The sequence below is a fragment of the Hemicordylus capensis genome, chromosome 4 (assembly GCF_027244095.1).
Source record: "Hemicordylus capensis ecotype Gifberg chromosome 4, rHemCap1.1.pri, whole genome shotgun sequence".
Classification (NCBI taxonomy): Eukaryota; Metazoa; Chordata; class Lepidosauria; order Squamata; family Cordylidae; genus Hemicordylus; species Hemicordylus capensis.
In genome coordinates, this window is record NC_069660.1 from 280402574 (window position 1) to 280417844 (window position 15271).

General features: G+C 45.7%; 1 protein-coding gene across 3 annotated transcripts in view; it reads left to right on the plus strand.

The window, feature by feature from the left end:
* Positions 1-15271, plus strand: part of NECAB1 (N-terminal EF-hand calcium binding protein 1) — an 87116-nt gene that overhangs the window by 35997 nt on the left and 35848 nt on the right. For all 3 annotated transcript variants that reach the window (XM_053246324.1, XM_053246325.1, XM_053246326.1), the window contains 2 exons: positions 5197-5222; positions 12036-12133. In XM_053246324.1, coding sequence (XP_053102299.1) covers positions 5197-5222; positions 12036-12133 — 124 coding nt within the window. The remainder of the gene's footprint in view (positions 1-5196; positions 5223-12035; positions 12134-15271) is intronic.

The window sequence follows — 15271 nt, forward strand, 5'->3', positions numbered from 1 at the left end:
GTGACTCTGGGCCAGTCACTTCTCTCTCAGCCTAACTTACTTCACAGGGTTGTTGTGAAAGAGAAACTCAAGTATGTAGTACACCGCTCTGGGCTCCTTGGAGGAAGAGCGGGATATAAAATGTAAAATAATAATAATAATTCTGGGGCTGTGACAGCTCATGGCAACCTCCTCAGGTGCTGCATTATCTGTGAGCCCGGCTACAGTGTCTTCAAGAGGGCTTGCTGAAGCCTCGCTGCCTAAGACCTAAAAACATCTGAAGCCAAACAACTTATGTTCTGAGCAATGGCATTTTGCAAATTTCTTAAAGCTTTTGTTAGCAACATTCAGAGATTTGACTATACTGATGCAACATGTTGCCAGCTGCACCATCAATACATCCTTTTACCCAAAGAAGTGAGCTGTGTTCCAGATTTATAGATGTATCTGTTGTCTGAGAAATTATGCCTATTATCTTGATTTGTTATTCACAGCTGCTCTGTTCTTTATTTCAGTGGAACAGGCTGTTTCATAATATGTCTTAAAAATGTGGAAAGCTCAGTAACACTGATAAGAGCTGCATCCTGATATGGGTACCCAATCTGGAATAAAGACATGCCACTCCACGGTCACTCAGTTGGTTTCCAAGCTCAGTTCAAAGTGCTGCTTATTACCTTTAAAACGTTTAACTGTTTGAGACCAGAAAATTTAAAGGATCACCTTTTCCCACATGAACCTGCCCTCCTGCTGAGGTGATCAGTGAAGGTCCTGCTCTCTGTCCTATCGTCATGTTCAAGATATTTTTTCTGCCTGATGAGAAGGACAATATGAAGTTTCCTCCCCACCTTCCACCCCTGCATCTGCCAGTGGGTGCTCAGCTTTCTCAAGCCATGCTGCTGAGTCAGTGGGGGCAGGAAGTAAAGTCATTTATTCCAATCAAAGATCAGCTACATATGGAGCCCTTTCTCACAATCTATGAGAAGGGTTGGGTGGGCGGGTGGGGAGGGAGATTCACTAACCTTACTTTCCCCACAGACAATCCATCAAAGGAGCTGGGTGTGCTGATCGTGCTTGCAGACGATCCTCCACCGCCCCAGGCAACATGGAGGCCCAGGGGCCAGGATGCGTCGTCCTGAGTGCACAGTGCATTCTGGGTATCCCCCACCCTCAGTGATGGGCGGGAGCCCTGCAATCTCCCAGTCCTGGCTGCAAGCAGGCAGAGCTGCCAGACAATTTTTAAAAATGGGGCTAAAGGAGCGCTCGTTCCCGTAACCCGTTTAAGAGGCTGGTCTCTTTGGTGGGTTTGCCGCTGAAGCACCACTGGGATTGGGCACAATCCCGGCAGTTCTTACAATCAGCCAAGCCTGGGCTTGGCTTCTTTAACTTGGTTTTGGCTGATTGTAAGAACAGCCTCGTACAATTACAAAATAATAATATATTAAATATAACTACCTCAAAAAGATGACTTCACAACACCTAATCATGTCCATTAGATATATTGGTTGAACCAGCTGTTAGTTGTTGTCGAATCTTGACAGCTAACACACAAAATTTTGCCCCTTTTGTAAGTGATGCCAGGCTTCTTATCTGACAAGAGGAGTGCAGCATAAAATCCATCTTCTTGACCAGGGAAATTCAGTAATAAAGGAGTTATGAGTCTGTTACAGCAATCCCTGTAAAAAGAACAATATAACAGAACACGCTGAGCCAATTCAATCATACCTTCACCACAAGGGCAGGGTCGGTTAACCAATGGAATTTTAGTAAACCTCCCCGTAGCACTGCTGATGGGAGGACGTTCTATCCCGCTCTTAAAAAAGCTCCTTCTGTTGTTTAAAGGAAAAAGAAAGGTGGTGCCGTCGAGTCGGTATCGACTTCTGGCAACCAAAGAGCCATGTGGTTTTCTTGGTAGAATACAGGAGTGGTTTACCATTGCTTTCTCCCATGCAATATGAGATGATGCCTTTTCAGCACCTTCCTATATCACTGCTGCCTGATATAGGAATTTCCTACCCATATTCTGGGAAACATACCAGCAGGGACTGGTGTTTAGGCAAGGTTAATGCAGCTAAATAGCCTGCAGGCTTCCATCTAGAGCAGGGGTTCTCAACCGTTGGGTCTCCAGATGTTATTGGACTTCAACTCCCATAATCCCCTGCCCCAGTGGCCTTTGGTTGGGAATTATGGGAGTTGAAGTCCAATAACATCTGGGGACCCAACATTGAGAATCTCTGATCTAGAGCTTGCAAATTGCCCTTTCATAACCTCTGATACCCATGACTCAGGTGTGTAAATTATGCATGGAGTTGAGAGAGTAGACAAAGAAATTTTTCTCCCTCTCTCCCAACACTAGAACCAGGGGTCATCCCATGAAACTGAAGGCCAGGAATTTTAGGACCAACAAAAGGAAGTACTTCTTCACACAGCATGTAAATCTATGGAATTCTCTGCAACATGATGTGGTGATGGCCACTAGCTTGGATGGCTTTAAAAGGGGTTTAGACAAATTCATGGAGGACAGGTCTATCAATGGCTACTAGTCTGGTGGCCATAGGCTTCTTCCAGCCACAGAGGTAAGATGCCTCTAAATACCAGTTGCAGGGGAGCAATAGCAAGAGAGAGGGTGTGCCCTCACCTCTTGCCTGTGAACTTCTCATGGGCATCTGGGGGGCCACTGTGTAAAACAGGAAGCTAGGCTGGATGGGCCTTGGGCCTGATCCAGCAGGGCTGAGCTTAGGTTTATTATTGCTTTGACATGTTTTGATTGTTTTATTTTATTATACATTTGTATGATGATTCAAGCATTGTTCATTGCTTAGAAGGCCTTTCTGAGTAGAAATGCTGCCTGTAAATATAAGCATGAATCAATCAAAAACCATGCCCAAGATCACCATGCCGTGCACAGCCTGTCATTTAACACTTCTTAAGTGTGAGGATGTTGCATAGGATAATAAAATCTTTCTAGTATATCCTTAACCCACAGAAAACAAGGGGCTTTGCCTCGGAGAGGAAAGCTGGTCTTGTGGTAGCAAGCATGACTTGTCCCCTTCGCTAAGCAGGGTCTGCCTTTGAATGGGAGACTTGATGTGTGAGCACTGTAAGATCCCCTGAGGGGATGGAGCCGCTCTAGGAAGAAAAGGAGGTTTCAAGTTCCCTCCCCGGCTTCTCCAAGATAGGGGTGAGAGAGATCCCTGCCTGAAACCTTGGAGAAGCTGCTGGCAGACTGTGTAGACAATACTGAACTAGATGGACCTATGGTCTGACTCAGTATATGGCAGCTTCCTATCTTCCTAAACACCTTGATTTTTAAGTCAGTGGGAGGGTAAATGAACAAATGCAGTCTATGACTGAGAGCAGCCTTTGTTACTGTATAATGGTGGCACACAAGAGGCCCTGGGCCAATGGCGGGAGCGGGACCACTGGTGGACTGTGTGCCGCTGCCGTGGTCCCGCTAACCCCGCCCCTGCGTCTGATATCAGATGCTGGGGCTAGCCACGCCCCTGCATCTGATGTCAGATATGGGGGCGTGGTCTGGCCAAAAGGAGCCTTGGGGCTCCGTTCGGCCCAGAGAGAGTTTAACTGCTGAAGGGGCCATGCGGCCCCTTTGGCAGTTAAACGAAGGCAGCGCCAGCCTTTTAACTCCTGAAGGGGCTGCACGGCCCCTTCAGGAGCTACTTAGGCTGGTGCTGCGTTTGCAGCGTGCAACCAGGAGCAGCTCTTCCCTGCCTTTGCAAGGAAGAGTCGCTCCTGGCTGGCTTTGCGAACACAGCGCCAGTCTTTGTTTAGCTCCCGAAGGGGCCCTGCAGCCCCCGCTCGGGAGCTAAACTAGTCTCCCCACGTCTGATGTCAGACACTGGGGGCATGTCGGGGCCAATCTCGCGGCCCCTGGTTGGTCGGCGGCCCGGGTTCTTTGAACCCGTTGGCCCAATGGCGGCTCTGGCCCTGCCCTGGGCAATGATCCTTGGTAGGATAATAGCAGAGCTACAAGTATGTCCCTGTTTCTTCTGTGAAAGTTGATAGGTATGTTAATGTTGCTATCTGTGTGTCAGGTTAGCCCAGTTGCGACATTATGCTGAACAAGTTTGCTGTACAAACACTCATACAGGTGTTTGTATGAATGACTCTACCTGCATTCATTTTAAAAATGCTACAGGCCCTTCAAATGCGTGGTAGAGATCAGAAGTGTACTGCTGTACCTGTGTTCAGCACCACATATGAATGACTGTATCTGTGTACAGATCTGTACCTGTGTACCCTGTACACTCATGAGTGTTGAACATAATGTGTGAATGGGAATTTGAGTCAACAAGACTGTAAAGGGAGGCATTCTTAGTGGCGGCATTCCAGTGGTAGTCGTTCTGTAAGGCGAGGTGAGGCTATTGCCTCAAGTGGCAGATTTTGGCATGCCAGCAGGGCAGAAAAATGCCCCCTGCTGCCTCACCTGCCTTCCACCTTTATTGGAGGGGTTCTTGTCCAAGAGTCACCCCAAGATGGTTTTCTGTCACCACCATATCCTCCTAGCTCAGTGCACGCTCACACTGGGAGGCACATGGGGCAGGGGTAGGGCAGCATTTCTGCCCTGCATCAGGCATGCTAAGGTCTTGGGCCACCTCTGCAGCATCTCAATTAAGGAACTCCTTCCCACTGAAGACTAGCCAGAGTCCAAACATTTTGGAAGCACTATAAGTCTTAACCTGTCTGGGGTACACTTGAGGCCTAAACTGAGAGAAGATGAGGCACCTTCATGGAAAAACATCTTGATTTTGTTTGGCAGATTGTTTTGCAATATTTAGCCATCATGGGCCTTTGGGATGGGGCAGGCTGTAAATCTGCACAAAGATAGGAACATAGGAAGCTGCCATATACTGGGTCAGACCGTCGGTCCATCTTGCTCAGTATTGTCTACACAGACTGGCAGCGGCTTCTCCAAGGTTGCAGGCAGGAATCTTTCTCAGCCCTATTTTGGAGAAGCCAGGGAGGGAACTTGGAACTTAGATGCTCTTCCCAAAGTAGCTCCATCCCCTGAGGGGAATATCTCACAGTGCTCACACTGTCTCCTATTCACATGCAACCGGGTCAGACCCTGCTTAGCGAAGGGGACAAGTCATGCTTGCTACCACAAGACCAGCTCTCCTCTGACTAGTAACTACATAACTAGTAGCTGAATGTACGCAATAGTAATGCCACACTCATTTTATGATGTGCTTCTCTTTTCAGGAACCTTGACACAGAAGAACTGTTTGGTAAGTGCATTTTTTATTTGAACCAGGGAGCCAAAGAGATCATTTCTGAGAGTGTAACAGAATGGGAAAGACATTGTATGGTCAGAGTGAATCCTGTTTGATCACTCTGGCTAATTATATACAGTGCAATAGTAAAGGACTGCTAGGGAAGCTGTTGAAGATCAATAAAGCTTTTCTGGTAAAGTGGAGTGTGACTGAAGAGTTTTTTGCAGAATTAAATGAACATCTGATGCATGTTAAGCAAAGTACTTTTTTGAAAATATCCTCTCTCTCTTTTTGTTGGTGCAGTAGAGGATAGAGTTCCTGTACCTTCAATAGTCAATGCAGAAGTGAGTATTTTGGCCAGTGAGGCTTTTTCCATTTGTGGAGTGTTCTGAAATCCAAAGCAGCCCCGCAGGTTCCTGTTGACATTTTCTCTTCTGTACAGCTCTTAAAGGTACAGGAACCTTGACTTGTGCTGTATCTTGGTTGCTTCCACACAAAACCACCTCCTGCGTCTCTGGAATTGTTGTTGTTCTTTGTTCACTCCCTTTTCATGGAATATCCAGATTTTGTAATTGACAAATGGTTACATTCCTGTGTTTTCTGTGTTGTCCTTCTCTGTTTCTTTCTGACCTGATGGAATTTTTTTCCTTAAATGGACCACAGCCTTGCAGCAGAACATACTAGTCTAATGTAGACAGACAAAGCACTATTGAGGCTTTTTGGGGCTGCTATGCCTTTAAATCAACAGCTTTCTGCTTGCAGGTTTAGCCCATTTTATTGCTCCCTTTTGAACATGGCTTAGTGATGAATAGCCCGCTCATTGCCCCTTGAATAGCTTCTCTTAATTATCCTTTATTGTCAGTTTCTGTGTCTGGATCAGAAGAAAGAAGGCTTTAATGGCTGGTTTCTTCCCAGTATGAAATAACACTGTGTGCTCTCTAGAGTTTGCCCCCTTTCCCTCCTGGCTTCCAACAACTCCTGCTTCATGAGAGGCCACTTCTGAAGTTCCCTTGAACTTTGGGAGTCATTTGTCAGGCAACACCGAAGGCTGCTATGGGCTAAGGCTCAACAGCTGTGATGCATATTTGCTATCAGTGGCTCGCACATACTGGAAATCCTAATGAAGACAGAATTTATTTTGTAAATCTTCAATAGTATCATTTTTTTTTTCATATTCCATCTTTTGGTCTTCACAAATCTGGAATGTAATTTTACTCTGCCCAGTGCTCTGAAAATGTGCAACAGCTGCTCCTGGAACGCAATACTATTTCCATATTTATTTTCTCACTCTTTCCCTAATAAAAAGGCACCCTGCTCTCTCTATAAGTAGACGTTTAAGGGAAGGAGGGGGGATGCATTTTTATTAGGGAGAGAGGGAGAAAAAATAAATATGGAAATTATTGCATTTCTGGAATGGCTGTTGCACATTTTCGAAGCACTGGGCTGAGGAAGATTACATTCTAAAGTGGAATGTATTTTTATTCCACTTTGTTTAGCAGATAATGAAGCAGATAATCTAATTCAGCCTTTAAGTGTTGTGTCCTTTTTCTCTGACTTCTTTTCTGCATCTGGTTCATTTAATGACTCCATGGATTCTCTGCCAAGCTATGTTCTTTCCATCTTCAAGAGGGAGGTGCCATCATGTTACTGTTTATGATTTTATATGCTTTATTAACCTCCTTTCTAATCTTGCTTTGATATTTGATGGAAGGGCAAGAGTAACACAATGTTGTCCGAGATATTTCCGATTCCATACAAGGTACCTAAATGTCTGTTTGATGTGGTTATTTCCCTTTTTCCCATACTTCCCAGATTATTAAGTAGCATGCATATAGTTTATTTATACAATGTATGGAGGAGAGCAAGTCTTGTGGTAGCACACATGACTTGACCCCCTAGCTAACCAGGGTCCACCCTGGTTGCATTTGAATGGGAGACCACATGTGAGCTAAGATGTTCTACTGAGGGGATTGAACCGCTCTGGGAAGAGCATCTAGGTTTCAAGTTCCCCCTCTGGCTTCTCCAGAATAGGGCTGAGAGAAATTCCTGCCTGCAACCTTGGAGAAGCCACTGCCAGTCTATGTAGACAATACTGAGCTAGATAGACCAATGGTCTGGCTCGGTATCCAGCAGCTCCCTGTGTTCCAAAGGTAGTTTTCTTTTTTACCATCACTTTTCCCACTCCCTCTGGATTCAGACAACTCCTGTGGTTTTTTGCTGTTACTATGCAAAAAGATCCTCATGAAACTGTGTTATCTGAAGGGATCAATCTTGCAATCAAGACTACTTCAGCCCATTTATTCCAAAAGCAAGGTTTCCCCCAGCTTAAAATGTAGTGGCCTTTGGAAGCCATCACATAGATAATCTCTCTTGATGACCCTGTTTCAGTCCCATCATTTAGTGCAATAGGAGAAGAAAAAGTGAATCTACCCCCGTGTACTTTCATTTTGTGTTAACTTGGGTGTTTTCCCGATTACTCCTCCATATTGCCCGTGTTTCCATATCAATGCCGCTGTATTGTCAACAGGGTGCCGTTCATATTTCCCATGCCTTGATTCAAATTTTGATGATGCGTTTTTGCTCTACAACATTGTAAATGCACTGCAGGAAAGTTGCTATGTTTTTTCCTTTGTAGGAAGCCTTGCCCCACATTTTATGCTTTATAGTGTGTTGTAGTATGGACAGTTTCCCTCCCCCATGTTTGCTTCCTCTGCTTCCACATTGTGGGGAGAGAAATAGGCAGGGAGAAATCTTGGCTTTTCCCTCCTTTCTTCTCCACAGATCCCAAACCCCACACCTCCCTCCTCCTCTGCTTGCTTCCAATATAACCAGGCTGGGATTCTTCTGGCAAGTTGGAGAGCTGGGACCTCTGCTTTGAAATCACCCCACCCCCACCCCCCAGTACAGTACAGCTGTGGGCAGTTACTGGGGGGGAATAAAAAGGGGGACGCAGCATGCGGGGGAGGAGAAGCAGATCCTTTCATGCTCCTCATCCATGATGTTCTCTCCCCCCCCCCTTTTGCTCCTCCCACACGGCTGAAAGAGCACATTTTAGGGGGAAGCAAGGGATTCTTTAAAGGTACAACGATTGTCTTTTGTGCACTTGCAAGGCACATGAAGCACTCTCTCGCTTGCTCACGCCCGAGTAGTCCCATTGTCCACCACTGAGCATTCTGGAAGCTGTCGTTTGCAGCTTACACGCCACATGAACTCCACGAAGATCCCCTCCTTTACATGTTTGGTTCTTTACTCCTTAATGATGCACAATTCAGGGGACTCTGCTAGGAAAGGCATCATTGCCAAGGCCCCCTCTCTGTCCAGTGGGAAGCCTGCTTGGTTGCCAGCCTGCCTCCTTACCTGCAGAGGAGAATGGAGAGAGACCAACAAGGATTTGGGTGTGTGTGTGTTAACTTCTCCCCACATGCATTAACTTCCACATCCATTAACCACGGGGATTAAACCCAGTCCTTGCGAGCGTCTGATTACTCCCCCCACCCCACTTTTAATTTTTTTCCCAGGGTTAATGTTTGCACAAAACTGGAATCATGCAAGACAAAGTTAGATTTTTGTTTTGGAAAGGCACTTCCCCCGGCTGGTGGATTAGCACAAGACAGCCGAGAAGTTACAAAAAAAATTTCATGTCAACACCACCACCACCACCCCCCCACACACACACACTCCATTGGCCCAAATGGAGCAAGAGGAGGGGCAGCTAAATGTGTTTCAAGGAGAATATGGACAGTCCTGCCTTGAAAACACATTGCAATGGGTGGGAAATACGAATGGCCACCAGCCTACAACGAAGCATTGAATAACGCTTCACTCTCGGTTTTAAACTGTTGCACTATTCCATCACACTTTGCAACGCATTACCCGTTGCAAATCTCATATGTTTGTTCAACAAAGGCTGTCCCTCTGGTAACTGCTGCCACCACACCCAAATTATTACAGAGTTTCCCCCCCCCCGGATTTGGGTGAATGTCCAGGGAACTCTCCTTCTCATTTACCAAAGGGGGGGGGGCCCACATGTAGCCTATGCATGAGTAGAAAAACTTGGTAGTGTGCTGCTGAGCAATCAGACTTGAAGCATGTTTGCAGCAGAGTAAGACCCTTTTCCAGCCCCCGCTCTCCTGAGTTGAAAATCCACTCTGGTTGGGCTGGTTAAAATGGGCTGGTTAAAATGATAAAGGACCAAAAAGAAAAATAACCTTTATTCAAAATACTACAGATGGCTTCAGTCTGAGGCTCTCTCTCTCAGCTTCAGTTACAGCAAACACTCAGTACTTTACAAGATTACTTCCAAAGAACACTCCACTGGTATTTGGAATGGCACACTTTAAAGATCTTGGTTACTCAGTTGCATAGAACATAAGTGCAAGAAAATACAAAAGAAAACACGCCCAGTTGTAAGGAACCTTTAAAAGCTCCTTTACAGAGTATAGAGACTTCTACAGAGTCCTAGTTGGATAAAAGGGCTCAGGCTAGGATTTCTTAGAAGGTTACATTACAAAATAAAACACAATAGACCAATTGTAAGGATCTTCAAAGCACTAAAATAAAGAAATCTGGCACCAGCTACCCAACACACAGTTCCCTGGCTAAACCTTTCTCCGAAGCCAAGCCCTGGAGAGGAGAGCTGGTCTTGTGATAGCAAGCATGACTTGTCCCCTTAGCTAAGCAGGGTCTGCCCTGGTTGCATATGAAAGGGAGACTTGATGTGTGAGCACTGCAAGATATTCTCCTCAGGGGATGAAGCCGCTCTGGGAAGAGCAGAAGGTTTCAAGTTCCCTCCCTGGCTTCTCCAAGATAGGGCTGAGATTCCTGCCTGCATCCTTGGAGAAGCCACTGACAGTCTGTGAAGACAATACTGAGCTAGATAGACCAATGGTCTGACTCAGTATATGGCAGTTTCCTATGTTCTTCCCTGAACTCACCAAAACCATGGTAGAAACTTCAGGCCCCTGCAGAGTTCCTGGTTGCCTCCATGGCTTGGCCAACTAACCTGTTGCTTCCCCTGCCTGGCTCCAACTGAACGAGAACAAAGAACCTCTTCACTTCCTGCCTCAAGGCCCCTCAAGGTCCTGGTTACCATTCGCTGAGTGGCTGATCCCTAGAGGTCACTGCCTGACAGACAGGACAGGGTTATCTTCTGGTTAACTCCTTAGGGTAAGGAAGGGCCAGATTGCTACAGAAGGTCTTTCCTAGAAAGCAGAAAAGAAAGCCTGCTGTAGCTCAGGACTACAGCCCTGAATTAGATCAGGGCTGTAGCACTGAAAAGAGGATAAGTTAAGCTGCCCCCAGCCCCATTCCTTGATGGCGCACACACACACAGGGACATAGCAAGGTTGGAGTGGGCCCAGAGACAAAATTTTAAAATGCACCCCCTCACTGAACCTCAGCTCATGAAGTAAAGAAATCTTAAATGAAACTGGATAGTGCTAACAAAAAGCATTGTGTGTGTGTGTGTGTGTGTGTGTGTGTGTGTGTGTGTGTGTGTAACCTATGTGCCATAATAGAACATCATCCTAAATTATTTTTTTAAAGGTTTTGTAAATTGTAGACGATGCAAGTCATTTAGTGGTACTAGAGCAAGACATGCTGTTCTGGTATCTCCAGGTCTTAACACTCTCATCAGTTTTGGAGGATGAATACAACTGAAGGAAGCCCAGGCGGGTGCGCGGCTGGGGGAGTCAGTCATGTGAATTGCCTCTGCCCCCCTCCAAGGCAGTGGGCCCCCAGACAACTGTCTTCCCTTGCCCTATTATAGTTACGCCCCTGCACACACACACATTTATATTAACCATAGACAGGGGAGAAAATCTCTGTTGTTCTATGTAAGAGGAAATTGAGGAGGGATTGTAAGTGCCTAAACTTAATAAACTGTTATTTGGCATCTGCTGTCTACTTTCATTGCTTTGGGGTACTGATTTTTCATTTCTTTCTTTCTTTCTTTTGCTGTACTAAGAGAGCTGGTCTTGTGGTAGCAAGCATGACTTGTCCCCTTAGCTAAGCAGGGTCTGCCCTGGTTGCATAAGAAAGGGAGACTAGAAGTGTGAGCACTGCAAGATCTTCCCCTCAGGGGATGAAGCTGCTCTGGGAAGAGCAGAAGGTTTCAAGTTCCCTCTCTGGCTTCTCCAAGATAGGGCTGAGAGAGATTCCCGCCTGCAACCTTGGAGAAGTCGCTGTCAGTCTGTGAAGACACTACTGAGCTAGATAGACCAAGGGTCTGACTCAGTATATGGCAGCTTCCTATCTTCCTATGACACTTCGTCAGATACCGCTGTTTCCTTTAGGGAGGAGAGCTGGTCTTGTGGTAGCAAGCATGATTTGTCCCCATAGCTAAGCAGGGTCTGCCCTGGTTGCATAAGAAAGGGAGACTAGAAGTGTGAGCACTGCAAGATATTCCCCTCAGGGGATGAAGCCGCTCTGGGAAGAGCAGAAGGTTTCAAGTTCCCTCCCTGGCTTCTCCAAGATAGGCTGAGAGAGATTCCTGCCTGCAACCTTGGAGAAGCCGCTGCCAGTCTGTGAAGACAATACTGAGCTAGATAGACCAATGGTCTGACTCAGTATATGGCAGCTTCCTATGTTCCTAAGTCTGTACCTTGTACTGTGCCTATCCTGTTCTAAAAATATGGAGGGGCAGAGGATCTACCACATTTATCCAATACTGGTGGGAAGGGGAACTTCTACTGGACGAGAGATACTTATGCTTCTCATTATTCGTATTCATTATACAGGCATCTGATACTTAGTAACATTTTAAATTTTAATTTCTGTATTAATTCCAATATTCATTTAAATTGACCTATAAATGTCTATTTCTTTTAGACTATTTTTCCCAACACCTGGGAGAGTATGAAAATGTGCTGTCTGCTTTGGAGGACCTCAATATATCCATCCTGAAGGCAATGGACACAACAAAGAAAGTAGGAAATATTGTTTTGATTCTCCCCCCACCCTTTGTCTGCTTAAAATTCAGAATCCAGTGGTAGTAGTTATTACTCCAGGGGTTCTCAAACTTGGGTCCTCAAATCCTATCAGGCACAATGGCCAATGGCCATCATCCTCAGCCACAATGGCCAATGATGGGTGTTGTAGTTCAACAGCATTCTGGATACCCAAGTTTGAGAACCCATGTATTACTCAGTTATTGAGAACTTGCTTTGTAAAGAAACATTTGGCCTACGAAGCTCTCTGAGCCAGTCAGGAAACTCAGGATTGGACAGAGTGGGGCTCTTGGACTCTATTGACAGTTTTTGGACCAAGCCATTACTGGGCATTTTGTACTGAGTACTAGCAGATTTGGGCCTAAACTGCAGGAGAGAATGAAAGCACTTGGAAGTGGAATACACAGGGTGGTAGTTTGTAGGCCAAGCCATCACTATAGTCTGTGGTGTTTGAAGGGGACAGCTGGGCAGGGCAAGGATAGAAACAGCCTGGCTGGAAGCACAGAGGGGCAGACCTGTGGCTTCCCTCAGCAGTCAGTTTAGGCTGAAGAACTGCAGTTCCCTTCTCTGACCAGCAGCCCCAGCTGCTCAGAGAGCCCCAGAGAACAGGGCTGTTGGTCAGAGAAGAGAACTGCAGTCCTGGCTCGAGCAGTTCTGTGCCATATAGTTCCTAATCTGAGCCCCATGCAATTGGTCAACCTTAATAACTGCAGCTAAAAACTTCATAGATATCTTGATGAGCTTTCGGAGATATTTTAGAGCTTTAATCTGAGGCCAACCCTGCTCAATGCCCTTGCCATAAATCCTCCTTGATTGTAGCTGGACTTTCCCAAAGGGTGTTTTCATTTTAATAAAGAATTCTTGATAAGTGTTTAAGTAGACAGTAGGGATGTGCATGAACCTGTTCGGCGTTCTATTCCTCAAACGCCAAATGGGTTCGGAACCCCGTATTTGAACTGGTTCGAATGCAGGGGCGGGAACACCTTTAAGGACGGGGGAGGGTGCACTTACTGTCCACCCCCTGCTGTGTTTCCCTGCTGGCTCTCCCTTGAAAACTGGGCTGGTGGGGCAGCAGTGTACCTCCCTTCCTTCCCGTCCCCTCTTTGGTCCAGAAGTGACTGGAAGTAGTGTGTGTGCATGCTCACGTCAGTGTGCGCACGCGCACGTCCAGCATGCGCATGAGTGCGTGCGGCATGCATGCGCATGCCAGGTGCATGTTTTCAAATAATGGAAAGTCCAAATATCTCTGAAAGCATGTGCGCACACTACTTCCTGTCACTTCTGGACCAAAGAGGGGACAGGGCAGCAGGGAGTTATGCCTCTGCCCTGCTGGTCCAGTTTTCAAGGGAGTGCCTGTGGGGGAAATATGGGGGGTGGAAGTGCACCCTGTGCCATCCTTAAAGGTGTCCCCCACCCTGCCTTCAAACTAGCCCCTGCTGGTTCCGTGCACATCCCTACTAGGCAGATAATAATTTCCTAAATCCAGTCAAAGGCTTGTTGTGTGGAGCTGAGAGAGATCCACACCTGGACCATTGTTTCCAACCAATGTGTCTGAATAAAAACCGATATCAATTTAGGGATGATAATGGATGAGGTTTAACAACTAACTGGTATATAAAAAGTACCCTGCATACCCGTTTTTTTTTAAATTCGGCACCTGGCTGGTTTACTGTTGGAGAAAGAATGTTGGATTAGATGCAATCCAACAAAGCAGTTCTTATGTTTGGCAATTCTGTTTGATAACAAACACTGCAATCCAAGGTGTTTGGATTGCAATGTAAGGTGAATCTTCCAAATACTTGTAGAATGTTCTATCTCTCCATCCATTTCTGTCTTAATGACATCTTCGTGAGATTCAAGCACGCCGCCACCCCACACACACACCACAAGAAGCTATGTGACATTTTCCTTGGATGTGGAATTGCAGGATCTTGCAGGATCAGGCCCAGTGAGCCATTTTTCCAGGCACTCTTTCAGACACCTGGCTCATTAATTCACAAGTGTTGGAAGAAAATGTAAATATTGTTAGGTAACAGACTTTAGCTTGGAGTCATATCAACAAAGAATGCCAAATCTTTTCAGAGGGAGAACTAGATCCTCCAAAGCCACAGAGTTCTCATTTAGTGAATATTTTACTTGAAGAGAAATACTGGACCAGGTTCCTGGATGAATCATTAATCTTTGGGGGAGAAGTGGGAGAAAAAGTCAGTGTGCAGCTGACAAACACCAGGTCAGCATTTCCTGGAAATGGCAAAAATGTGAGCTCAAGTAAAAAGCTCTCCATCTTGTTCAAAGAAGAAGTTCCATATATCAAATGTTTAAAATAGTTTTTTTTAATAAGGTATTCTATCTATTAATTTAGTGTGGACTGCTAATGGAGTGTGTGAATAGGCACAGAGCCTCTGCAAGCTCCTGTTAAGGATGGAGGGGCATTTGGGGGTGTTGGGAGGGACAAGGCATGCCCAAAAATGCTACTTGGGGTGGGGAATCCCAAATTTCCCCTCCCTCCCCCAAACCAAAAAACACCCCTGAAAAAGCAGAGCACACACACTTTGCAGCCATGGTACCCTAGAATGAAGGTTCCAAAAGGAGGTTCTTATCTTTTTGTCAGTCAGCAGGGCACAGCCAAATAACAATGGAAGCTAGAGCATGGGAGAGGGGAGAAGAGGGGGAGGGAGGGAGGTGGGGAGGGAGCAAGGAAAGCCATTGATAACTGGTGACGGTTTGTGTTAACAGTTACACAAGTCACAGGCTATGTAAAGAAAAAAGGAAGAGAAAATTCCAAACACTAAAACAAAGAGAGGGTGTCTTAAAAACAAAAACAAAACCGTAACAAGAAGAAAAGAAGAAGAAATATTGTGAAATAACTAAATATACTATACTATACTATACAAAAAGTAAACCCTCCAAGCCCTACATTACACCTTCCTGCTGCCCATCAAAGCCCTATTCTGTGCCTTCCTCTCCAACATAACACATGAGATTTCAGATCTGATGCAACATTTTTGTTGCAGGTTCCACTTGCATATCATTATTAAATTAATAAACTCTGAGTTTGTTTCTGTTTGTAAAATGTCTTTTAAATCATTTAATAGACTGGTGAAGACAAAACTGCAA